Source organism: Tetrao urogallus (assembly GCF_951394365.1).
Source record: "Tetrao urogallus genome assembly, chromosome: 2".
NCBI lineage: Eukaryota > Metazoa > Chordata > Aves > Galliformes > Phasianidae > Tetrao > Tetrao urogallus.
Window position 1 is genome coordinate 39,768,432 of NC_136814.1, and position 27,915 is coordinate 39,796,346.

The 27,915-nt window shown below is 38.8% G+C and overlaps 1 protein-coding gene across 1 annotated transcript; it reads left to right on the forward strand.

Annotated features, from left to right (window-relative positions):
* Window positions 1-3,201: 3,201 nt before the first annotated feature.
* COG2 (component of oligomeric golgi complex 2) lies at window positions 3,202-27,830 on the forward strand (the record flags this gene model as incomplete). The annotated part of the gene is made up of 18 exons (XM_079532856.1): window positions 3,202-3,276; window positions 3,473-3,634; window positions 4,407-4,472; window positions 4,874-4,954; window positions 5,518-5,621; window positions 6,563-6,671; window positions 8,395-8,574; window positions 10,822-10,946; window positions 12,264-12,390; window positions 15,818-15,957; window positions 19,012-19,073; window positions 21,014-21,165; window positions 22,323-22,523; window positions 23,321-23,393; window positions 24,293-24,435; window positions 26,069-26,208; window positions 26,296-26,476; window positions 27,729-27,830. Exons 1-18 carry the CDS (start codon window positions 3,205-3,207, stop codon window positions 27,828-27,830), a joined length of 2,220 nt encoding a protein of 739 aa, XP_079388982.1. The 5' UTR covers window positions 3,202-3,204.
* Between the last annotated feature and the right edge of the window lie 85 nt (window positions 27,831-27,915).

Sequence of the window (27,915 nt, forward strand, 5' to 3'; positions counted from 1 at the left end):
CATACTTAAATCAAAACAAATCAAAACAAAACCAACCCAATAGATCTTAATATAATCACAAAACAATGGCATTACTTCAATTTTATTGTTAGCTTCCAAGTCACATCACCTTAATTTGCCTACTGATAAGATAACACTAGAATTATTTACGTCTTTAGAGCTAGGCAGTGACATGCTGCAATGAGTGACAGTCGTCCAAGAAATCAGCAGCATTCATTCATTGACTTCAGTGTTCAGGACTGGAACAAGGGGCATAAACACTTCTTTCTGTATTCACGTAAGCAAGTTCATTCCTATGTCTTATGCATCAAAAGAAAACAAATAAAAGCTGTAAAACATTAATATTAGGAAAATATCCTTTTTTTTGTTGTGAACTTCTGTGTTTAGCTGGAGTTCTTTGTTTCTAGTATGTATTGAAAGCAGCAAACACCTTTTTTCTCACACTTTTCCCAGAGCCAAGAGATATGTTGATGGAGAAGTCATTTCAGTCAGGCAAGATACTCAAGCTAATGTATCAGTACTGCCATGATAGTTTGTCAAATATTATCTACATTTCCTGAAGGATTTTTGTACCTAGAGCGTTCACCACAAATTACCTATAGTATCTCTGTCCCTGCATGATGCACATTGTCACACTTCTCTCCTTTATCATAAATTGCATGTCAGGCCTTCAGCTTTTTAAAATGATAGAAACAGAGAGAAGTCTTAAGAATGTGGTGGGAGGTAAAAGCAGATGCTTTCTTTTCCAGCTTACTTAATGTATACTGGAATGAAAGTATTTCCAAGATAGTGGATTTGTTACTGGCAGCCTTCAAGAAAATGATTATATAATTATACTAAGCATGATTTGTCATATCATTACACATCCCTCACAATGCTCATTATTTGAGAATAAGAAGGGATGCTGGAATCTTTAAAATTCAGTGCCCACACAAAAGCTAAAAGTAGCTATTCTACTCACTAGCCCCTACAACAACCCTATTCAGGTAGTAACAATAAAGTGAGATAGACTTTCAGATGCTCTCTCCTCATTCATTCAATGAGTTCATTAATCATATGTTATCCAAAACCTGCAGATTATATAGTGATTCCAGCTTTCATAGGAAGTTATTAAGTGTCATGCCTTTGTGTCTTGGGAAGAATGATGAGGAAAAAATTTAAAACCTGTGCTTTGCTAGACCTAGAAATCTTGAAATGAGTGATGAAAGTTGGGAAAGGAAAAACAAGAAAGGCTTCATAATAGAAATGAAATAAATAATCCTAGCACAAAAATAATAGAAGATAGATTCAGGGAGAAGTTTTTTACGGAGAGAGTGGTGAAGTGCTGGAACAGGTTGCCAAGAGTTCTGGATGCCCCATCCCTGGAAGTGTTTAAGGCCAGGTTGGATGGGGCCCTGGGCAACCTGATCTAGTACTCATCTAGTGGCTGGCAACCCTGCCAGTGACAGGGAGGTTGGAACTTGATGATCCTTGGGGTCTTTTCCAACTAAAGCCATTCTATGATTCTATGATTCCTACAGTGCTGTGAAATGGCTCAATTCTCCTCTTGGTTTGATCTGCTGAGTCATGGGGATGCTCCGGTTTGTGCATGGCTGTGCCAGATGAAGGTGGCAGCCTTATTCTGGTTTTACTGCTAATTTACTGAACTTGTTATATTGCAGTTTCCATTGGCAAATGATTACATTCCACTCCATGGTTATTTTACTAGTACAACAACAAATCTGAAGGATATAAACAGTTTCATCAACAAACAGATTCAAGTGGAAGCATACTCCTTTTTCCTCAAAAAACTTTGTAAGCAAACCCACGAATGAGTAGATACTTTTAGAGCAGCATTTGTCTCAGCTAACACGAGATCTTAGCCCCCTTGTAAAGCACATAAATTAAAATGGTTTAGAAGTTTAATTTCCAACATCTTGGAAATTCATTTAAATTGAAAAGATGGGTGAGCAGAAATATGGCTTTGCTCCTGTACCAGCATAAGCTACAGAAAAACAAAAAAAAAACAAAAAAAAAAAGAGGGAAAAAAAAGAAAAGAAAAAAGAAAAAGAAATAAAGTGCCAGCATGGATTTATGTGGTGGATGTATCTTTTGTGCTTTGCAGCTGATGACACGTGACAGGTACTAACCTTGCTTGCCAAACCTGAGATCTCCAACGGGGCTGAGTTGTGTGAAACCTCAGCCTCAACGTACTTTCCAAATGGACATGGTGAGAACGGCTGTTTCACAGGATGCAAATCAGCCTGTCTACCACACAGGGACAACCAGCACGCAGGTGGGGTAAAGTGCACACAATTGTTACTGAACTCTTCAGTTCTTCATCCTGATAAGTCATGGAAATCCTAATTAACTACATGCCGGGAGAGACCAGCTCAACAAGTTAAGCTGGGATGTAGGCTTCCAGCCTGCTAATACCCACGCTGCGCAGATCTGCAGGGCTTCAGCCCTCCCTTACTGACCTCCCTACCAAAACCCACACCTGTTGCACCCAGTGACCCTCTCCCACCACTGTCCATGGACGTGCAAAGAGCACTGCAACAGGGACACCAGTGCAATGGCTCAGTACAGGTCAAAGAGGCAAGGTTAAATAGAAAGTAAAGCACTTATGTGAGGAATGAAGTCATTTATTCTTCCATTCTGAGGCAGCATACAGAAGCACAGGATAGCCAGGCATATTTTTAGATCTGAAGTTACCTTTATTAACATGTGAGAAACTGCGAATGAAAGACTTGAAAGGAAAGAAGATGTTAACAGAGTACACTGGAAGGCAGCAGAATGGAGGAGGTGAATTATGCTCTGATTCATTTCTGATACTCAGGAACACATGAGCACAACCTGAAACACGTGGACAAGGAAAAGCTGGTTTTGCTGTCAGGGGCAGAGGTTACCAAGAAAAGCAGCAGGAACTCTACTCCAAAAGATATCAAACCCCAGGGACCGGGCCTGACACGGCCTGGGGCTGCCAGCTCTGCGCGAGCCAGCTCAAACGACAAGCCCCGCACTTATCCCGGCCCCGCCATTTTGAGCTGCCCGGCCCCGCCCGCAGTGCCGCTCGGAGCGCTGCAGGGGGCGCTGCCATGGCGGCGGGTGGTGCCGCGCCACTATCGCACGCCGGGCCCGCCCCGTCCGGGCCGCGGGGCGGATGAGGCGTTGCGCCGGCAGCTGGTTCCTGTTGTCGTATTGGGCCTGCCGAGCCGGGCTGTCATGGAAGCCAGGAAGATGAACCTGCCGCGAGGCCCCGAGAACCTCTGCTTCGACAAGGACGAGTTCATGAAGGTGCCTGGGGGCCGTGTGTGCCCCGGGGATGAGCGGGGGGGGGGCTGCAGCCTCGGTCGGGCTCTTTGAGCCCGCAGCGGGGAAGCGGTGTGTGTCGCTGGGGTTGATCCAGGGGAGGGGATAGGTGGGATAGGTGTGTGCGTGCTAGGTTTGCACTTCTCCTTCCATCGTTCTCCTTTTCCTGTTTCGTTTCCAGCCGGATTTTGACGTCGATCACTTTGTATCCGAGTGTAGGAAGCGCGTGCAGTTGGAGGAGCTCAGGGAGGATCTGGAGCTCTATTACAAACTCCTTAAGACGGCCATGGTAGAGCTCATAAATAAGGACTATGCGGACTTTGTTAATCTCTCAACGAACCTGGTAAGTGGTGCTGTCGTGTTTATGCTGTGCACTGTAACGTGCTTCTTGTTTTTCCATGTGAAAAGCATATGTTAGATTTAAGGCATGTTAAACAGTGTCTCCTTGCATTGAGAGGGGGTGAAAGACCATTCCTGGAGAATTTAGCTGAAGTAGAGGATTGACCCATCATATATGTTTTAGAATGCACTTTTGTTCTGATTATATTTTATAATATAATATATATATATATATATATGTTCTGATTATATATTATAACTGATGAGGAAAATAGATTCAAGGCAGATGCTTTCTGTTTTCATCTTCTAATACTTGTAAAATTGAATGCTGTTAGTCATTAATATTCAATAGTAAAGTTTCAGACAAGGCCACTCTGCAGGATTCTTCACGAGTCTTCAAACTTACTGCCCATCTTTACAAGTTCCAACTCATTTTACCGAGAGTTTTAATCCCTTCCGTGTTAAAATTACTCGTTCCCTATTTCTCCTACTCTTTTACCTCATTTTACAACATCATACAGGTTCAAAGATTGAGGTTTATCTTTTTTATTGTAAGAAAAGTTGTTACAAATTGTTATTTTCTTTCACTTTTGGCTTTATGTGACAATCTGATATCTGTATACGTGCATTTAAAGTAACATCTTTTTGTACTGCACTTAAAACTGGAGTCTATAGGAGGATATATCTCAGTTCTCCTTCAGTATCTATAGAATAATAGTGATTCACCAACTAACTTACCAAATGAGTTGCAAATGTTTTTATGGTAATTTCTTTAGGTTGGCATGGACAAGGCCCTCAATCAGCTTTCAGTACCCTTGGGACAGTTGAGAGAAGAAGTTATGGTATGCTCAAAAAAGTCATTATAACTTGTGTTCACTTCTGTATGATATGTTAACTATATTTTATTTATGTTAGTCTTTGTTATAATCTTTAAAAATTATATTCCTGGTTGGGTGATAGAGGAGATGTGTTTTCTAGGACTTGCAGAAACTACATTTCCTACATTGTAGTACTGCCTTTCAATCAAGCAATTATGGATTCCTTAAATAACGAACAAGTGAACTCCTGCAAGATAAATCTATACAGAATGTTGGAACTATTTCTGCCTTTTTTTTTTTACTTTGAGAGTAGTTAATCTGTTTCCTATTCTGCATTGTTAGAGTTCGGATTTTTAGTTGTTTTTTTAAACTACTTCTTCATAGTAGCAAGCCAGCTTTTCATGCTGACTTTTTTTCTCTCACAGAGTCTAAGGTCATGTGTCAGTGAGGGAATTCAAGCAATAGATGATCGTCTGTCCAAACAGGAAGATATCAGGAAAAAAAAGGTACGATAGATAAACTGTTATCTTGAAGAGATGTCTATTAGGGCAGCTTCTGACATTAACCCCTAGAAAATTGAATTTATAAAGATCTAGGCCATGTAGATGAATGCTGTGCAGAATTTTGCGGTTGTTAAACTGAGATATTTTGATTGACTTCATTTTTATTACGTCTTCTTGATGATAAATACTTTGTTTGTTGGAAACATTGGCTCAGTTGGCTTTTTGAATTACAGTTGCTCTTACTTTTGTTTGTAGCAGTCTGTAAACTTGTATGTTGTGAAAGTAATTGAAACACAGCAGCTTAATTTTTGTATTGGGGGAAAAGTAACATTTGACTTCTTGCTTGACTTGGAAAAGTTCAGGGGTAAGAACAGCTGTTCTCCTACATTGAGGGATTTTATAGACTCACGTGGTCAGTAACTGATACGCGATTTAAATATTAAGAAGGCAGCGATCTTACATCAGGGGAGAAAAATAATATTTAAAAAAAAAAGTATCCCAGATATCTTCGGAGGTACTGTAGTGGGTTTGAGGTCAGACATTAAGAAGTCTTTCTTTACTTACAGGTGTGTGTCCTGAGGCTTATCCATGTTATTCAATCAGTTGAGAAAATTGAGAAAATTCTACATTCCCAAGGCACTAATGAGTTATCCACTTTAGAAGGAAACAGGTAAAAAATAAGAAAAAGTGCTTGCTTAATTGATGGGACCAACTGAATTTTATGGTATTGTTGTAGATGAATTTATAATCGTGCATTTTTGTAATTCTGGTGGAATATGTGACTATTATTTTAGTTTTGTTTTTTTTAAGCTTAGTCTTCTACAGACTCAAGTTCTGATTTTTAACAGCATTGTGGAAAGTGTCCTTTCCCTCTATCTTGGAGTGATGGAAAATGTCTCTTAGTCAGTTTTGTAACTGATGTACCATCTGGGTGATTGTAATAGTTGGTTGTGATGCAAGTGTTACTTAAAGGCAGAGGAAAAAGACAATTTCATGAATCTGTTTGAATGTGAGATAAGCTCTGGTGTTCTGCTGGATCGTACAGCAGTGAGTGGGTGGAGGTGGACAGAAGACTAACTAGATACACAGAACAAAAAAGCATATGCAGGTGTTTTCTGTCAGGGTCAGAGACTTTGCGGAATCATGTTTGGAAGCAAGACTGCTTCAGTGACTCAAAATTTATTGGCACCGTATAAACTTGAGAAGGATGGTTTCTCTAGAAATAGCTGTTGTTAGTTTTACCATTGGACAGAAGAAGGAAATAAGGAAATTGGGATGGTAAAGAGCACTTACTGCAGTTTTTGAGCTTTGTGAGACTGACGTCTATGACAGCAAGCATCATCACAAAATAAAAAAACACTTGATACTTCTAAGCAGGATCTTGTGTTCCTCAGCTTCTGCTCACAAATCTTGTATCCTCATGGGCCCCAGACAACTGTGATAGTCTATGTGCTATTATCATGTGGTTGTAGCAGTACTAAATTTCAAATATTTATGTCAAATCACAAAAATTGAGGAAGGGAGTCGCCTGTCTGATGCAGATGAAAGTAAGTTGATACAAAAGGATCTGTGTATCTGTGTATGCTCATCTTCTCATTATCTCTTTTCTAGCCCGCTTTTAACTGGACAGGTTTTAGAGAGAATTGCTACAGAATTTAATCAACTACAATTTCATGCAGTACAAAGCAAAGGAATGCCCCTTCTGGACAAAGTGAGACCAGTGAGTATTGCCTAGTATCCGGCTTAACCTTTTGCATGATTGAGCTAAAACAAAAGTCCATTTCCACAGAGGAGAAAATTTTTTTCAGGAGGCCGTTTTATCAGCTGCGGTGAAGTGTAATTTCTTGTGTTTTGTTTGCTAACTTTAGGATAAATTCTTAAAATAATAGTGGGAAATAAGACAGACGCTTTTGTTAGCCTAAATGCATCTTGCAGTTTGTCTGCTTAATAATAGCAAAGCATAGTTCCAGAAATGTACATTGTTTTTGTTAGCTGCAGCATCCAGACCAAAATATAAATTGAATGTGCTTAGAGTGGCTGACTTGAATAAATTCAAATTTGTCTCTTGCTGGTATTTGGTGCCTAACTGTTGTGGTGTCCTGGCTGGTAGGCTGATGTCCCTGATAGCCTGTTTATAGCAACTATCTAGTGTAAAAGATGAACTACTGATTTTTTTTTTTTTTTTTTTTTTCCCTAGTCAGAAGGAACAAAGGCAGGTGCTTAAGAAGTAGATAGTATGAGTTGAGGTAATGCTTCAGGCAGATTAGCATGGAATCTGTCATTCTTAATGGCTTTTGAGCTAGTGAGATGTTTCATCATTACAGCTTCTTGATATTACTTATTCCTGCTGGCCATATGAGCTTGTTTTATATCAAGACTTCAGTGGTACCTTGTTGATTCATGGACTGCTCACAAGACTATTCTGGCTACTGAATATGAAATAACAACAGGATGTAGTAGGAGTAGTATTTATTTACACAACCTTTGTTGTGTAGCTTTCTTAAAAGTGTTTGCCTGGTCTCCTATACTTTTTGTTGATATCCCAGTTTTGGTTGGGTGATCTCTTAATAGAGCCTGTTTGGTGCTTTTTAAAATTTATTTTGGACTGGTGATGAAAAATTTGAACCTACCGATGTTTTGGTTGTCATCAGATAGTGGTTTCCATGACTTGTCAGCAGTTGGGTTATTGGCTTTGTGTATTCAGATCAGATTCTCTGATCATGTAAAAAATAACTTTAAGATGGATGTGTGCAATATAGCATGCAAAGTGCTAGAGAGAGGATCTGACTTGTTCAATTGATAGTTCAACTTTGATTAAATTATTGCATGTTATTGAATTCACTTTCAGTACAGAGCTGCAAGGGACCATCTTGGGCCAACATCATATCTGCAGGTAGTGTAGCAGGGAGTTGGGTCTAATAGAAGAAATGTTGTAGGGGATATACACTGAACAGGAGGATATATGCTAACTGAAGCAGCTGTTTAGCAGAGGTCAGAAGGAATGTACTGGCAGATCGTTTTTTTGCCAGTATAATTCAGTGTCTTTGGTATGTGACAGAGGGATAAATGCTGCAGTTGTTACCCTGGTAACATACTGAAAAAGTTTTGTGTATTATCACACGTAGTTTTTCAGCTGAACAAGGAATAATTATCGACCTATTTCTTCACTATAATGAGTACCTTAGATAAGTTATGATGTCTCTTTCAAAATATACAAGAAAATAATTGCCTTTTAATTTAACATTTATTATAATAAATACTGCGTTGAATAACGTCCGTAACCAAGTAAGCTTGTGTTAATTTTCATTTGATGTTAACATTTATCAGAACTCGTGTGCCTTTCAAATAAAAATTGAAAACTGAACCAAGTATTTCTGGAAGAATTTACTTTAGCAATGATGGCAAGGCTTTTTTTAACTACCATGTTTTGTTTCTCTTCAAAGCGTATAGCTGGAATAACTGCTATGTTGCAGCAGTCTCTGGAAGGACTACTCTTGGAGGGACTTCAGACTTCAAATGTTGACATAATACGTCACTGTCTTCGCACTTATGCAACAATTGACAAAACACGAGATGCAGAGGCATTAGTTGGTCAAGTGCTTGTAAAACCTTACATGGACGAGGTAAGAGAAAATCAAGAATCCTAGGAAAGTGAACTGACTTGCAAGAATACTTATTTTTCCAGCTCTGGTTAGCAGTTTCAAAGTACCTTTGTGGAAGGAGTGAGGGAACTGACCATGTCGTTTTTTGTTTCTTTTATTTAAGGAAAAAAGGTGGAGGAATTCTCTATTCACCTGTCACCAATTTTGGGTATATCCATTCAAGGTTCTTTACCTATGTTTTTCTTGGGCAGGGGAGAGATCCAACTAACAGACTTGAAACTAAGCAAATGACTGTAGTAAAATACAATTTACTCTGGACCAGAGTGCGTTGGATCAGGACTGAAGTGAGCATTTTTCATCAGCAGGCTCAGTACCAAGCAAATGCAGCAAAAGTAGTTCTTAGTGCAATGTCCTTTTCTTCCCATTGCGGGAAGAGGCAACATCTGCAGTTCCCACCAGTGCCAAGAGAAAAGTAGGAGCAAGATCAAGGGTTTGTTTGGGAAGCATTGACTCTTGTATGAGCGGAGTGGCAGTAGATGCTAAGAAAGTTTTCATCAGTGTGTTGGCAGTTATGTCCAGGTCAGGTAGTAATGATGTGTCATTGCAGACAGATAATTTTTTCTCTACTGGGATAGATGTGAATCAATGTCCTTTTACAGTATAAGTTCTAATGCTAACTAATTGCCCTATTCTAGGCAGTTTCCCTGGTTTTCACTAGATTATCAGAACATTTTATAAAACTATTAAATTCACTGGTCTTACAGAAAAAGTTAAGCTGGGCCAGTGCCAGGGCTATAAAGTTGTTCTAAAACTAGCGTTATGCACGGCTCGGCAGTGTTAATTATGATTTCCTACAGGAAAGTTGAGGAGGGAGTTTTTGTAAGGGCGCATAGTGGCAGAACGAGGGGAAATGGCTTTAAACTGGAAGAGGGTAGATTTAGACTAGGTATTAGGAAGAGCTGTGAGGGTGGTGAGACACTGGAACAGGTTGCCCAGAAAGGCAGTGCATACCCCCTCTCTGGAAGCATTCAAGGCCAGGCTGAGATGGGGCCGTGGGCAGCCTGGTCTATAGCAGGGGGTTGTTATTCTTAAAGGTCTTTCCAACCCAGACCATTCTTTGATTCTGTGTTTGGCTCCAAGCATTCACTTTTGTGTCCTTGGGGAGGAAAGGCCTTGAAGTATGAGAGCTGCCTTGGTGATTGTGATTGCTCAAATTGGTGGTATGGTATGCTGATAGGAAACAGAATAGATCTCCTTTCCCTCATCATTGCTTCTAAAAGAGACAACACTTTTCAGTGACTTTAAGTCCCAAGTTACATTACTGTATCTTTCTCTTTGCTGTCTGGATTTTCCTTTATTACCATTACTCTTGAAATTGAAATGTTTTAATGGTGTTCTCCTGGCTCCATAAACCCCTAAGTGAGAGGCATGGGATGATGCAAGGCACTGTTCTGCTTTCAGGATATTTAAAACAATTATTCTCTACTGGTTTTTTTACACTCATATTAAAGAGTTGACATTTCTATTAAGACCCATAAAAGCAATGTGAACATTATTCCTAAAAATGTTGAATGTGTAGCATTAAGCAGTATTAATTGCCTTTTCAAAGGTTAGTATGCCTTCCTACATGTTAATGCAGAAGTGAACGTAAGCTATTTGTTTCCTTCTTTTATTTAGAGGCAGTTTGCCATGCAGTGTTTCTAACCAAGGCAAGCAAAAGCTAATCTGTATAACTTCTGATGAAGGAGTTTTTCTAAATCAAGATAGGGGAAATAAATTACTATTTTTTTTTTTAACACTTAGTAATTCCTTCAGCAGCCAAGATATGAAATTATTTACCTTCCCCGGTGAAAGAATAGTCTATCTGATAAAATGTGAGCTGTTTATCATTGTCAATAGGATGCCTCTTCCCTTCTTTAGCAAAGGAATCATTTAAAATTGTTCTGTTTTTAGTTTGTGTGCACATACTCTTAGAAAACAAAGCTGATGGCTTTTGGATGGTAGAAGAAGTAGAATGTTGGTGACATCCACTTAAGAATGGACTTCCTTTGGGTGCTTTGTAATGCTGTTGGAACTGCTGCAGTGGGAAATGGTCTTCTTTCTCTCAAGCTGATGTGTCCTGCTTGGAAACTGGGAAAGCAAAATACTGAATATTGCAGTATTTTTGGATAAGGTATTGGGAGTTTTGAGTGAATAGACATCTGAATCTTTTACTACTGTATTTCATACTTGCTCTTCTGATGTTCAGCATTGAACTCTTCCTGACAGGTGATTGTGGAGCAGTATGTCCAAGCTCATCCTAATGGCCTTCAGGCCATGTACAATAAACTGCTGGAGTTTGTTCCTCACCACTGCCGTCTCTTGCGTGAAGTTACAGGGGGAGCTATTTCAAGGTAAATGTTTGGGGTTTCTTTCAATCGCTCTAAGCTTTTATGGTTGCTACTGCTTTTATGGTTATCTCAAAGATAATATATTTTTGAAGTATCTTGTGTATTGACCTTCCATGCACAAATGACTTACAGGGTCTTTCCGGAGGATTCATATTCAATTTTGATTTGTATCACATGTGTGTTTTTAAAACAGTGAATAAATTTTCTTGATCTGGGGTCCAAACCTTCACAGGAGGCAAATAAAATCCTGTATTTCAGTAGTAGAATTGAGTACTAATCACAATAAAATGTGCCACAAATCTAAAGTTTTGTTGTGTTTTTGGTTTTTTTCCGCTCAAGTAAACATGATTGAATGTTTCATCCAAGGGCATCATAAAGCTATTAGAAAACAAAAGTTCAAAAGTGACTGGGTTGCTAGGGTGCATCAAAAAAGTGGAGATCCCCAGCAATTTGACAGATTTATTGCATGACAATGTTTAATTGATTTCTATGGTACTTCCACTGTTGTCTTAAAAAGAGCTTAATTCCCTGTGCAGTTAAATTGCCTTTTCTGAAGTTTAAATGTTTTATGTGTACCGAATCGTATCCACTTATCCATCTGCTTGCAGGCTGGTTAATAGAGTGGAATGCTGTAATTAGCAGAACTACAAACACATCCCATAGGGACTGCAGAATTGTTTTTCTGGTCATCATTTGCTCTTAAGTCGTATTACTGTTACAATACCTCTAATCTTTCAGCAAGTTTTTTTATCTGTATTTGTCATAATTGAAGGTTTTGACTTTTGTATACGGAAGTGGAAAGAAATGCTTGCGTCTCTTCTGCTCTTGATTTATAAATTTTCCTAAAGAGGGTGGCTTTCAATCCTTTGGAATCACTGTAACGTGTATAAATACACCTTGGAACAATGACAAAAGAGATTTCTCTTTCTTTCCATTGCATAAGTCACCTTGCACATATTTGCTGTTTCTTTCAAGTTTGGAGCTGTTTAAATCTTGAAAATACATGAGTAAGAGTTAGGAGTTTTCAGCTGAAAAGCAGATGCTTTCCAGACACACTTGCAAAATAGGTAACTGATAAAATTGTAAAACACTTTCAGGGTTATAAAAATACTTGCAATTTGTTGAGATTGTTGGGATCATCCCAATGTGGAAGGAAGAACAGTGTAAAAAAAAAATCAGCATTCCTATGTTTATTAAAAAAAAAAAAAAATAATAATTACATTTTGTCTAATGCAGTGCATATCCTTCTAGTTATCCTTACCTCTAAATAGAAGCCTAGTGGTAAAATACAACCATGGAATCATTTCATTTTTATTTCAGTGAAAAAGCAGATATTGTTCCTGGATATGATTTCTTAGTGAACTCAGTGTGGCCAGAAATAGTACGTGGTTTAGAAGAAAAATTGCCATCACTATTTAACCCTGGAAACCCAGATGTGTTTCATGAGGTAATTAATTTTGTGACTTATTTTCCAATTGTTATTTCTGTGACACACGTGTGAATGAGTGATATGCTCTAGCTTTCTTTTCCTACTGCTTTTATGTAAACTTCTGTTGTGCATGGCTTGGAAGAGAAGACTATCTCACAACAGTTGATTTTTTTCGTAGTAATTTATTCTCCCCTCAGGTTTGTCAGCATCATGGTTTCAGTTTGGTACCTGGTATGGTGCTGTGCTTTGGATTTAGCATGTGAATTGTGTTGATAACAGACTGGTGTTTCTGTTGATGCTGAGTAGTGCTGCACAGAGCCAAAGGCCTTTCAGCTTCTTGTGCTGTGCTGCTGGTGAGGAGCTGGGGATGCATGAGGAGGGGCTGAACCATGATGACTGATCCAAAGTGGCCAGAGGGATGTCTCCTATCTTGTGGGTTCATGTGGAACTATAAGACTGGGGGAGTTAGCTGGAGGGGCTGCCACTGCTTGAGAACCGTCAGGCATTGGCATCAATCTGCAAGTGGTGAGCAATTACATTGTGCACTGCTTGTCTTACGTATTCTATTATTATTATTATTTTCCATCTCTTTCCTGTCCTGTTAAACCAATCTGTCTCAACACAGAAGATTTACCCTTTTTTTTTTTTTTTTTCTTCTTTTTCCCCCCAGTTTTCTCCCACATCTCATGCAAGCAAACATGGGCTGGGGGAACAAACGGCTGTGTGGGGCTTAGCTGCCTGCTGGGTTAAACCACAGCTGTCAGGAAAGCTCTTACAGGGGTTACTGGAAGCCAGTTCGTCATGTGAATTTGGCCTTAAATATTTGTTTTAGGAGTAACTATCCTTTTTTAGTTATAGAATTGCAACATTGATAATGGTGGAGGTGGATGGCTGTGGTGTTTTTGCAAGATCGGGTCTTCTGTATATAAAGGGCTGTTGTCTTAGTTTTTTTATTATACAGCTAGGTTACAGCTTGCCCTAATACCTCTCAGTTTCCCACAAAGCTTCAGTCATCCTTCAGGCTTTCACCTAGCGTTGTGACGTGTGCTGTTTGCTTTATACAAGAATGTATTTTATACTTAGATGGTTTTACTCTTTTAAAAGAATTATTCTTAAAAGCCTTTCATCTTATGTTGAGCTGATATCAACCAATGGTGCTGTTGTGTTTATTTAAAAAAAAAAAACAACCAAGAAACACCCACGATGACTTCCAGTTACTTGATGTAATCAGTCCAAAGTTCTTAAGTTCTTTCAAGACTGCTTTTGTCTACATAAGATAAAACTTGGAGTCTAGGCCATTAATATATTTTATCTAAAAATCACTGAAGTGCCAAGTGTAAAAGTGCTCAGATGTCTGTGGAAGAACTGGTAGGAGTAGTTATAAATGAAGGAGGGAAAAATACCTGTGAAATATTTGCCATGTTGCTGATAATCTATTAGTGCAGACTGTAGTCAGTAGTCTTCCGTTTCCTAGGTTGATAGAACTGCAGAGTAGTCTTTTTCTCCAAGTTGGTTTGGTTATTTTGTATATGTGAGTATAGCTGTAATACTCAGAAGTATTATTTGTTAAAGGGTCTTTACATGTAGAGGGAGTGAATGGAAAAAACATTTCTTTCAGGTCGTGCTGTAAAATCAGACTGGCTTAAACATTAAAGTAACTGTGTCGTCGTGCAGAGTTTTTAAGTTGTTTTAGGTTATTGTGCCTTTCGTTCAAACTCAGATTTGTAGTTTTAGAGGCATTTGAGAATAATGTATCTTCTGTTTCTCAGCATTGATTTGAGTTTAGGTTCCTGTATTTGAAAGCTGCTGCATTTTTTTTTTCACATTTTCATCATTCAATAACTTCGTCAGGTATCCAGTCCCAGAAGCTGAAAGGGAACCAACCTTGCTTGTAGTTCCCTCTCTTAAATATAATATTATCAATAACTAGGTAATGTCTCTGAGTTGTCGTCTGTTTTGAAGGTGTCAGAGATCTTTCCGGAGTGTTCTGTTTATACCTTTGACTAATATGTTAGGCAGTTGAGCATTAATGCCTTGTTTATCTTTTTGAAAGTATTGAGTTTATTATTTAAGAAAGCAGGTAGAAAGAACACTGATCTCTCATTGTTTCTGGATTCAATTCCCACATCTCTTAGAGTTTGTTGTGTTCTAAATACAACTACACTGGGACAAAAGTAGCTAACCTGAAGAGTTTTGTGCGCCACTTCCAGAACACCATCTCCACACCATGCAATTGCCACATCACAAGAAAAGCATACTGTAATTATACATTTGACAGAAGGCTCCAAATGCACTGAGACATGCCATGCAAAAGCTTGTCCATGCCAGTGCATTGCCCAGGATCGTTTCTGGGGGAGGAACCTACCAGCATCAACTCAGGAACTTCTGGGGATGTTTTACTACTTCATAAGAGAATCTGAGTGTGTTGCTCACCGGCTGCTCTGGAGTGGGGTAAAAGTCCTGCTGCTTACAGCCCTGCACTGTCAGAAGCGCTGAGAAGTAAAATCAGTGTACCCCTAGAGAAGTAGAATTAGCATATCCTAAGTTGGAAGGGATCCACAAGGATCATGGAGTCCAATTCCTGGCTCCACACAGCACTACCCAAAGTTCAGACCCTGTGCCTGAGAGTGTTGTCCAACCACTGCTTGAACTGGGTAACCTGGAGATTAATCCAGGCATATTTCATTAATTCAACAGTGGCTTAATGAGCACAATCTAATGTCACAAGACAACATCTGATTTGTTTTCTGGGTGTTTCTTGTTTTGTTTTGGTTAGGGGTGTTTCAGTATTGTTGGGTTTGTCTGGTAGCTGAACTGTGCATGTCACCATGCTATTTTTCATTGCAGAGAGGCAGATTTCAACTGGAGCTATATTACAACTCCTTGATTTACATAGTTTTTGTGCTCTGTTAGCGTGTATTTGTTGTTTCTAAAACTTACATTTGGGGAAACAGTTTTAGAAATTCCTATACTACAGCTCTGTATAACAGAAATAAAATACCATACTTTCATGTGCTTTTGGTGGAGCATATTTCTGGAAGTAACTAAGAACAAAAAATCCATCTGCTGCATCCCTTTATTTCTCATTTACTGGGACCGACTGTTCTTAGTGCTGTGCACCAGTGTTGCTCCACCGTGGTGATTCAGCTCAGAAATACTTACAGGTCTCTCTGATCTGGCTGTTGAGGTAGCTCAGACAATTTAATGCTTTTCAGAAGTGCCATGCACTGGGTTTTCATATTCCAGTGTAACACCTATTAGATAACTGGTTCTGGTTTCACTGCACTCCAGGATTTTGGCATTATATGATTAGGTATCGGTGCTGGCCCATTGTGAGCCTTGAGCTTAACTGTAGGCTGATATGGGAGTTCTTTTCAGAGGGTTGTGGCCTTCATTGCTTAATGGGACCCTGGCAGTGATCAGAATGCTCGTTTTCTTCCTGCAGAAGTACACTACCAGCATGGATTTTGTACGGAAGTTTGAACGGCAGTGTGGCTCACAGGCCAGTGTGAAACGGTTGAGATCTCATCCCTCCTACCACAGCTTTAACAACAAATGGAACTTGCCTGTTTATTTTCAGATAAGGTTGGTAAGCATCTGTTGGTTGCTTCAAAAGTAAAATGTGCTGTGTGTTATCTCTCTCATTCCAGAGTCAAAGAATCACTGAACCATAGGGGTTGGAAGGGACCTCTGGAGATTGTCAAGTCCAACCTCCCAGCTAAAGCAGGTTCCCTACAGTAGGTTGCAAAGGTTGAAAAGCGTTCTGAGAGTCTCTCAACAGCTTCATATGCTATTTGTTGCAGGAGTAGATCTTGTTCCCTTAAGGGTAATGTGGCACTGTTAGTTGGGAATCAGATCATAAGCAGAGGCAGCTAACAGTTTCCTTTCTCAGTTTTCTGTTCCACATGTCTTTTAGTTTGCATACAAACAGTGAGGATGAATGCTTGAGTTTATGGCTTGTTCTTGTTTACAGTCCACGATATTAATGAATTTTTTAATATGCTTTTAGTTGAGAACAAGCTGGCCTAAGAACTGTTCTGGCTGTGTTGTATACACTGTGTTCTACCCTAACTCTGTGTAGCCTCTTGTCCTGCATTCTACTTGAATGTGGTTTGGATAATGTTTTCTATGCTGGCAAATCCAGTCACAAGATTTTCTTGCCTTTGTTTCCCACTATGCTACACATTTACTTGTTCCACCTCAGCTGTTTGTGGGGCTGACCTACATGCTGGATCACTGAAATTATCAGGTTTTTTTAAGAAATAAAAGAGGAGAAGTAGGTAGTGGCAGCAAAGGGAATGATATGCAAAAAAAGAAGGATAAGAAAATGAGGTTTATTTTTTAACCTGGATCACCATGGTGGCTTTCTTTATTGCATGTCTATAAATGATGAGTATGGTACAGCCATAGCCACATTTATACATCATGTTTAAGCCAGTGTAAATCTGATGCTGCTGAAAAATTCCATCTGGGTATCTTACGAGAGCTGGAGCTAATTCAAGACAAGTGTTAGGAACGTGGGGATGGGAGCACGTTTGTTAGTGTTTTCATGATGTGCTACGTTTTGTAAACTGGTGGTCCTGGCCTCCTCTGACATCCTTCTTTATTATTTTTTTTTTCCACTTGCACAACTGTTGTGCAGCTGTGTAGTGAACCAACATGAAGAACTGTTACCTGGGGCAAAAAAAAAGGCTGACTTCCAACTCCAATCAATTTTTCCAAGCCACTTAACTGTACAAATATTGATGCTGGCCCAAGGGAAAGGGCAGGAGTACTCACTACAATAGTGGTGCTGACTATGCAGACTGTAAGTGTCTGTAGAACTACAGCAATTATAAACTTCTTAGCAAAAGGCAGGTATCATTAATGAGTCTGTGAATCCTCCCTTTTGTTTGAAAGCACAGCTTTTCTAACAAGTGACCACTTGATCAAGCTGTAATACTGCTGTTCTAAACATTGAAAACAATCTTCAGTGTATTCTTTTAAAAGAAAATAATAATCTCTTAGGTGTTTTGAGTTCTGGCTAACAAAAAGGAAAAAAATAGTAATTCTCTTTTAAGATTACTGTAAATCCAAACAGTGCACTATTTCAGGAGATGATTGGGCAACAGGAGTTGCTTCATCTTTCATCAGTATCATTCCTATATGTTGGAATGATCTGATAACTTTTGGAATTGCCCATGAATCCTTTAGTACACGAATAATGAAACATATTCATAGCGTGGAAGCTTTGTCTTTGCTGTATGTAACCATCCCCAAGTCACACAGGATTTGTAGTGAAGTGTGTTCTTCCACTATTGCACTTATGGTTAAGATTGCTAGTTTTTTCAATTACAGAAATTGCCCAGAACAAAGAGCCCTCACTAAAGCCTCTACAAAGGAGTCTGTAAGGAATAGACAGACGTAGAGGCATTTCTTCTGTAGCAGTGCAGGTACCAGCTGCCTCAATAACTCTTTTCCTTGCCATTTCTTTCAATTACATCAGTACAACAGATAATGGGACTGTAAGGAACTCACGCTTGTGATTGTTTTCCCGTGTGAGAAATATGCAGCAAAAGCTGAACAATTTAAAAAAAAAAAAAAAAAAAAAAAGTGATTCAGTTCTCTAATTCATTTCAGTGTAAGACCTGAATGTGCTGCTTTGTCAGTGAAAGTGTTGCACAGGCAGGAATTAAGATTTGAAGCCATTTCACGAATTCTTCAAAATCCATGCTAACTCTTGGTAGCAGCTGAACAAGAAACCTCTTGTGGGTTTCTTTCTCCTTAATGTGTCAATTACAGATATTGCTACTTAAATTACTTTAAATATGCATCTGGTACATTAGTAGCTGGAACAGGAAAAGCTGGGCAGGTGCCTGCTCTGATTTGGAAATGACAGCTGAGAAGTTTTAAAATGATCTTTGCAGGTTCATAATTAGGAAGTTTGGTAGGTGTAGAGATTTCTGTGATGAACATAAAAGCAATAAGGAAGAATGACAAAAGCTTTCTATAAAGAAGTTTAAAATATAGTTTTATTTCAGAGTTAGGAATAAAAATGTTACTAATGATTACATTTTTATCCAAGGGAAATGCTGTCTTATTTGCTGTTAAACTTCAGGGGGGGGGGGAAAAAAAGGCAAAAAAGAAAAAGAGGAGAGTAGGGCATCCTGTGAGGAACTATTGATTTTTGTCAGGTACAGAGTTGTTTGCAGAACCTTATGCCACTGTCCATTAACAAACACATAGAAAGCTAGAGACTCCCAGTGCCATGTGACATACCTGAAGGTCAGCTTAAGTAAGTATGTGGTAATGTGTTCACTTCTAGTGTGAAAACACTAACAATTAGGAAAAAGAGCCCACTAACACAGACCTTTCTCCATTAAAAAAAAGATCTAAATACTTGACATGATCTTAATTCTAAGTTGTATATTTACTTGTAATGTGTATGTTTTAAATCTGCCTATATAAAATGAAATGTTGTCTTTCAAGTATCTATTGATTGTTGGCCCTACTTATATGCCGGGTTACGTTGAGGAAAATAATAAATGTATAACCTGTCAGTGTGTATACACTAATGGCATACAGACTGAACATTGAAAAGTATTGGGGCATCAATTTAAGAAATTACTTATTTATAATCAACACTGCTCTGTTTTTCAGATTTAGAGAAATAGCAGGGGCCTTAGAAACTGCACTTTCAGATTCCCTGGAGGAAGCACCAGGTAAACTTCCACTGAAAATTAGTAGTTCTCCCTACTGTGATGGAAGCTGTATTTTAAGTAGCAGTGATTATTTCCTCTTCATCATTTACTGACTTGCATCCTCAATGTTCACGTTTGCTGTTTTGTTGGTTTTTTTATGAACAGATTTAACAGTAGACTACATTTTTATGGGGAAGGCAATATAAAAGCGTTGTTCGGTGATCACTTACTAAAAACACTTCTTATGGTAGCAGTAATTAACATATTTGTGGGTCTATTCCCTTATTTCAAAAAAGGTCTAAATTTCCTCTTGGTAACCTGTGCATGATATCTAAAAGGTTATGCTTTGTTGTTGGGGCACATTTCTTGTTACATGTGGAGAGGAAGATGTCTATCTGTTGGCAGCGTTTAGGCTTTCTGTGGTTTGTATTGTTGTCTTCTACTCAAAACATGTACGTTGATTTATGAGCAGGTGAGAAGGCAAGCATAGAAAAGATTGTAGTGGAAGGACAAACCTAGGGTATTTCTTAGAAGTATATTTTAATTAGACAAGCTTTTACTTCAGTTAATTGTGTAAAATACCTGTGAGGAAGGCAGTGAAAAGTAATGTACGTATATAATGCACACATATGTATACATATCTTTATACACATCTTGTGTGTAATATTTTGAACTTTTAAATATTAAGCTAAAGAGAGCAAGGAGGAAAAAAACTAATGGAGATGAAATGAGTAAATCCTACAACTTCGAGGCATTTATTTGGAATTCACGGTCACATTAATTAGCTTTTGGATTCTATGCTATGAAATCAGAATCATAATAGTCTGGGTTGAAAGGGACTTTAGGATCATCGAGTTCCAAACCCCCTGCCACAGGCAGGTTGTCATCCACTAGGTCAAGTGTTAGATAAGCTTGCCAAAGACCCCATCCAGCTTGGCCTTGAACAGCTCCAAGGACAAGGTATCCATAGCCTCTCTGGGCAGCCTGTTCCAGGACCTCACCACACTCTCAATGAAAAATTTCCTCCTGACATCTAAATCTAACCTCTTTTAATTTAAAACCATTCTCTCTCATCCTACCACTATCTACCCAAGTAAAAAGTTTATATGTAGTTTCCCTTTAAATGTTGGAAGGCCATAATGAGGTCTCTGTGCAGCCTTCTTATCTCCAGTCTAAACAAATCTAGCTCCTTAGCATGTCTTCACAGGAGAGGTGCTTCTGTCCTCTGATCATCTTTGTGGCCCTTTTCGCAGCACTCCAAAAGCTCCACATCTTTCCTGTGCTGGGGGCTCCAGACCTAGATATGGTGTTCCAAATGGAGCCTCACAAGGATAGAGTAGAGAGGGGCAATCACCTCTCATCCAGCTGGTACACACTGGATACCCTTGGCCTTCTGGGCTGCAAGCACACACTACTAGTTTACATTAAGTTTTTCATTTTCTACCATGTTTCTATGATAACAATAAGATCTTAGTTCTTCAATTGCACCACAGTTTCCAACTCCTGCTAATTTCCCACTGCATGCATTGGTATAGAGGCACTTCAGCTGGTCTTTCAGCCACATTATCTTTCAGGAGGAAAAATGTTAGTGCATAAACTGCTTTATAAGTATTTGGTTTCAATATGGGTATTCCCACTGTTTTCAGTACCTGTTTCTAGCATGTTCCTCAGACTTAGATTCTGTGAAAGGAACAGTAGTTCAGTGCTAATACAGTTTTACTCTTGCATAAGGTCCTGCAAAGTATGCTAGTCATTAGGCAATATTCTAAAGGAGCGAGGAACTGGTATTTTCAGAGTTTGTTTTAGTCCGTGTTTAACAAGTCCTCTTTGCTATCCTTGTGGTTGTGTCTCAGGGATATTTTTTTTGTTACATATTGGATAATGCATTTATTAACATCACTAATTAACATCTTTCAAGAGTGTGCTTAGGAACTTAACTTTTGTTGCCTGATTCTTTTTAGAGGGCAGCTCGTATTGCCTTTTGGCTACTCACATGGTCTGGATGAGTCTTTTGAAGTGTTGGTCGGATCAAATGTTTTTACCATTGTTAGCACACCGTCTGTGGAAACTTAGTCTGCAAATTTTGGCACGTTACTCTGTGTTCATTAATGAGGTAAGAGAACAACATAGTTATGGTTCTGAAGATTATGCCCATCAGTAAGAGTCCTCCTTAAAAAAAAAACAACCAAACAAAAAACAACAACAGAAAACCCACACCTGATATTGGGGAATAATTGAAGATAAAAGGGACTTTTGGAAGTCCCGTAGTCCAAATTCCTGCTCAAAACAGGGCCAGAATAGGTAAGGTTATGAAGACCATGTTAGGTTAAATTTTGAATATCCAAAGGTGAAGGCTTCACAGCCTCTTGAGCCTGCTTCCAGTGATTGACCACCTTCACAATCAAATATCCTTGTATTCGATACAGTTGCCTTTGTTGCACTTGTCCATTTCTTCTTACTCTGTCATTTTAACTTAAGGGAAAAGTCTGATTCCATCTCCTCTATGCATTCCCCTTAGGTTGCTAAAGACAACACTCCTTGTGAGACTGAATAGTACAGTTCTTTCAGCTGAATTGTCTCTTGAAAAGTGTTGATAAGTCTCAGAATTAAAACAGATAGCTGAGTGAAACGCATGCATTGCAGTAGAGGGCTTGAGGAAGTGAGAGAAAGGAGATGATTGACAACAGTGAGTTATGTTTCTTGACACCAAGCAAGACCTTGGCTAGCCTTGTACAGATATGAGCAAAAGGGAGGATGAATGACTGGGGAGGGCTCAAACTCCTCCATTTGGTGATTTCATTGGCCTAGAAAATCCTTAAAACTCTTCTAGACGTATGCCTGAGTATTCCTCTCAAAAGTGTGACAGTGGAATAGACTATGTGTTGATTCTTGGCTTTGACTCAAACACTCTAGCAGTGGAATTGGTTGTCTCTGCAGTGGAGAATTACCCATCCCACACAATCCACAGGAACGAACAGTTTCTGTATAGCTGGTGATAATCAGGTCTGTTCATCTGAGCACCACACGGGTGAAAATTACTCCATGACTGTACTGCCTTGTTGTATAGTGACAAAAAAGCTCTAAGTCATCACATTACGTAGTGCACCAAAATCTGCTTTGAAATCATCTGTTTTAATGTAATTGAGGAATACAGTTATCTCTTGCAATTGCAACATTATAATGTGAAAAACTTATTAATCCTTTATATACTGTCTCTATAAATGCAATCTTAACTGCCTTTACTGTTGCTATCTCAATTTGACATTTCAGGTTTCTGTAAGGCCCATTTCCAGTGAGAATACAAAAGAAAGCAAAAAATTAATGCCAGCTGGTAGAAGGGAAACTTCTGTAAACCTCAGCTCTAATGAGGACCAAGGGAATGGATCTTCCCCAGAAAGTCAGCCTTTGCCTTCCATATCAAGTACTCAGTTGGTGCATGTTGCTGCAGATCTGGATAAACTCCAGGAAAAGGTTGGTGCTTGTGACTTCACATACAGAAGTCTTTGTCAATCTATGCCAGTGTTGTTGGTTTTGGATCCTGTTAATTCAAAAATAAATGAAAAAAAGAAAAAAAAGTACTTATTTTTTAAAATGCATCTTGAATACTGAAACTGGAGTAGTCTGACAGAGAAAATATCACCTGGAATAAGGGGTCTATTCTCTACCTAGTTTGAGTTACAAGTTACAAGAAAAACCTGTTTGGATATTTAATCAGTAGCTGATAGACTCTACTCCTAAAATGTTTCTGCTCATTTTTTGGTGCACAGTAGCACTGTTCCCAGAGTCTCACTTTTGCATGTAAGATCTCTGGCCTCAAAGTGTAGTGCAATTTTGGCTTTAATATTATGTTCTCTTTTATAAAAGAACTCTTGAAAAGAGTTGTATCATCATCATATTTTACTAACGATCCAGAAACTTTAAAAGAGCTATATGATATTAATATGCTTTCAGTGGGAACTCTTCTAATGTACTTCAGTCAGGGAGACTGAAATTTCTGTATCCTGTGAAGCTGCATCTGGGTCAATAATGTTTTGTGAATTGTCAGTTATTTTCTCTGAGGACAAAAATGGTAATGCAGGGAATTGAATGAATAGGCCTTAATTCCCATAATATTCTCATTAACACGAGTCTGGGTTTCCATAAACATGACAAAAAAGCAGAGAAGATTGAAAGGGTCTTTTGATACACTGCTAACTTGCGGAGTACAGGAAGAGCTATTGAAATATGTTTATAATAAGATTGTGTCTATTTTATGTTTCACTCTTTAGATTCCTGACATCTTAGAAATGATTAAACCAAAACTTGAGATGATTGGCTTCAAGAATTTGTCTTGTATTGAAGGTAAATCTGAGAGACTGAATTCAGTCTTTCCCCCTTTCCCAAGTCCCTCTGCTAACTGAACCATATCAGCTTTTATGCAGAGTTTTATTGTTTACAATGAAAAGCTTGAAAATAGGAATGTTTTATGTTTGTTTATGTAATGGTGCTTGTTTCTGATCTGAACCATTCTGTGACTCTGAGAAATAGAAACTGCCTTAAATGGAACTGTGAAGACTAGAAAACATTTGATTAAAATTTACTGAGTCTAAAGTAGTTTCTTGGGAGAGAACTTGTCTAGTAATTAAGATGGTTCTCCATGAAGCGAGGAACCTCAGTCTGGAAGATCAGTATCAAATCTTTAAACTCTTGCAGTAAGGAAAATGGAGAACAATAAAGGAGATGGTTTGCAGTATCCAGTTGAAACTAAAATATTACGGGTAGATGTCCAAGTCTTTAAGAGAGGTAGAAGCCTGTGTACGTTGCAACTCAGTAGATGGTCTCCTGACAATTGCGAGTGTGCATTAGGCATGTTCCAGTTACTCCCTGGGGAATTTAGGTACTGTGGAAAACAATTTTACAGTCCCAGTTTCCATGCTGGATCTGAGCTTTTTGATTCAAGCCCCTTGCTACGTTGGTAAACTGCTGGTACATTGCTGAAAAAATAATGTGAACCTGGAGAATGTCACTTTACCTTGTTTGTTTGTTTGCTTCTTCTGTGAACCCATTTTTCTGGCTGAGGAATGGCTGATACTAGTGGAGATGTCTTATAAATGGCTAATATGTATGTATTTATTAACTATCCTGTATTTGACACCAGGAGCAGCCATCTAGGACAGATGAGAGAGATTGGAATGATGCGGATTTGTACTGTGATGGGGCAGGGTAGCTCATCTTAAACTTTAGTATTTTTACTTCAATAGGAGCCTTGGAAGACTCAAAGACTTCCTTATCAGCCTGCATACCTACGTTGAATAGCAGGATTATCCAGGATCTCAGCGAGTCCTCTTTCACTTACCTGAAGAGTGCACTGGAAATTCCAAGATTATATAGGAGAACCAATAAGGTCAGTACTGATTGCAGATTTAAAAATACATCTCGGGGAGTCTGTGTGAAGAATGCTAACTGAGCAGTACGTTTTGCTCCAGGGCTGTCTGTATCTGTTTAGCAGTCAACAGAACTATTTTATAACTTTCGATGACTTAGTGATTGCCATTTACCTCATAGAAAAGAAGGAAGCCAAAGGGAGATGAGGCTGAATGTCTTCCTGAGTACTGAGAGCTCTCTACAGCTACCCAAAAGGAGGCTGTAGTGAGGTGGGAAACGTCTTCTCCCACACAAAGCAGGACAAGAGATGGTGGCCTTACGCTGCAACAGAGGAGAATCAGGTTGGATATTAGGAAGAAATTCTTCTCCGAAAGAGTGTTGAGGCAGTGGAATGGACTGCCAAGGGAGGTGGTGGAATCACTGTCCCTGGAGGTGTTCAGAAAATTTGGAGATGTGGGACTGAGGGATGTGGTTAGTGGGCATGGTGGGGACAGGCTGATGGTTGGATTAGGTGGTTTTAGTGATCTTTTCCAACCATAATGATTCTACAATTTTTTTGAAATTTTAGGTGAGGTAACAATGAGAATACAGGCTTGTGATGGAAGGAAAGGCAAGGAGTAGAACTATTAGGCAAACAAAAAAGGGTTAATAATAAGAATAAATGTTTCCCTTGTGTCATAGCATGTATCAGAAGATGACCTGCTACTGAGCTGCAGGCTTCTTTTAGAGTATGTTCAGGGGGGTGGTTCTTTCTGACTGCTGTGTCAAGAAACTTTTTCCCAGTGAGCTAATTTCTTAGATTTGATTCAGGAAGTGTATTGTACAGAAAGAACAAATGAGAATGGCCAAAAAATTAATATTGTCTTGGTGAGAAGTTAACAAAAGCTAATTCATAAATATGTTACCAAAAAACCCCAAATCAGATATTGCCTTGTTTTGCTACTGTGATTTTGTTTTCACCAGGCTGTACAGTTGTTGCTGTGGCTAGCTTGGTCTGATGTAAGAAAATGGCAATGTAAGAAAACTTGAGTAACAGTTATTTCAGGTGTACCTTGTGTATGTTTGGTTCCTCTGCAATAGTGAGGCTTGTCCAAGCTCTTGGATGGATGATCAGTCCTGGAGAGCTGAAACATTCTGCATCCAAGACTAGCTCAGAAGAAGGTAGTAAAGGGGGTGGATATTGGAGTTATCCCAAAAGCATTCTTCTGGAAAATATGCTGAGGTAATAGGGTGGTATAATAATAGAAGGAGCAGTGTTTTCAGTTTAGTGAAGTATAATACAAGATAGTAGCTATTCTAACAAAAGTGCATCATATATACTGAGTCTTTTCAGCTTTTCTTGAGGCCATTGTGAGTAGGAAGTGCCCTTATGATACGAGTAGCTGGCTGGCACATGCATCCTCAGAAACTTGGGTCATTTTGGATATTGTTCCATAGTATATTCCATAGAATAACACTACTAAATGATGTTGTCATAGTGTCTTTCCTGCATATGAAGACCTCTTTGTTGATTGGGCATGAATAGGTATCTATTTCTTGGCTTACATCCACCCTTAGCATTCTCCATACATGCTGTAATTGGTGTCTGTCTTATCAGTAGATAAATTACAGGTTATTTGTTTTTTCTACCTTCTTTCTCTGTCTGCTCCCAGGAAGTGCCAACTAAAGCTTCATCTTATGTTGATAGTGCTCTTAAGCCCTTCTACCGACTGCAGAATGAGTACAGAAATGTACTGAAACAGCCTATGATCCATCAGTGGTTGGAAGGTGCCCTCTCTGAAAGCACACAAAGGTAAGAGAGCCATACATAACATTCTGTGCAGCAGGTGGGCTTTTTTAACAGTAAAATTTTTGCTCTCATTAATTTTCCTTTTTTTAGGTATTATGAAACTGTATCAGATGTTCTGAGCTCCGTTAAGAAAATGGAAGAGAGCTTAAAAAGGTTGAAGCAGGCCAGGAGGACTGCAGCTTTGAACCCTGTTGGTACAAATGGGGGCATGAGTGATGATGATAAAATCCGACTGCAGCTGGCTCTAGATGTCGAGTATTTTGGAGAGCAAGTAAGTTAAAAGAGGAAACATTTGTTTACTGCTATTACTGGTTTTGGGAAGGGAGGGGGGAGGTACAGGAGGAAAGTTCAGCTTCATTTTTCAAAAGTGAAACTTTGTATACATTTTGTTTGGTTGGCTTTTACAGCTGTGTAATGCAGATGACTTGAAACCTGAGTGATTGTAGAGTCTTCTTGAGTGATACATGCTTTCCTGTGATTTCTTACATAAATGAAAAAGCTTGTATTTCTCAACGTTCTGAATTCACCTATTTCTTAGTACTCAGAAGCTAAAAAGAAATACTAAGTGGACAAATCAGAGGGAATTTTCTTCTCTCCTCCAGTAGAAATGACTCTATGGCTTCAGTTGTTGATTGCCTTTTCTCTGGGTATTTCCAGCCTTGCCTTAATGCATAGTCAAGGGTTTACATCCAAGAGCTTAGAGGATTTCTTATTTGTTGTGTTACGAAATAGTAAGCTCTTTTCAGTGCCAAATATGAAACCTTAATTACCAAAGTAAAAAAAAAGGGGAAGAAGATAGTCCAGGAAATATGTGTAGTAGCTGTATCAAACTGCATAAACATCCTGATTTGCAGTCATCATTTCTATATGTAATATGCAGATATAAACAAATAAGTGTAGTCTACATCATTAGTTGCCAAGCAGTTGTCATCGGTCTTGTTTATGAGCACATGCTGTGGCTGCATTATAACAGGCAGATACATTTGGCCTGTGTGTGAACTGATGCTTTTCTCATTTCTGAGGCTTAACTGAAAGGAAAGTGATTTAAGTGGAGGCATGAAAAGTATTAACAGGAAATACCATTTGGCAGTTTTTAGCTAGGAGCATGAGCTGGGTTCTTGGTTTTTGTGTTCCTATTATGTGCAATAACAATATTGCAATGTGTGAATTTAAGTTGAATTGGGTTAGATTATGAATAATCATTTAGGAGCTGATTTGGTACATTGGGACGAAATTTGGAGTTCCAGCAATGAACACCTTTTCAGGATTATTTCATTACTAGTATATTTAGATTTCATTGCACTTTCAGGTTTATCATTGTTGTGTTTTTCTAACTGTTAGAACAACGGATTTCCTAGGTAAGAAATTTCTTGTAGTAACTTTTCTGTAGAGTTTTCTTTTCTTTTTTTTTTTTTTTTTACCATTCATTAATGTAAGATAAAGCATATGCTTTCCCAGTTGCTTTAACAACATGAGCTTTAGTTGTTTTAAAGCAAATCAACGCTGCTTTTGTTTCTTTTTAGATACGAAAGATGGGACTGGAAACAAACAACATAAAAAGCTTTTCAGCCCTTACAGAGCTTGTTCTAACTGCCAAGGATCAGGCTACAGTGGAACAATCCTAAGTGGTTTTGAAAACATGTAATTGACGATGAAGGAGAACTACTGTTATTTTCCCAAATAAGTAGCAATGAAGTGCTTCCTGCTGCA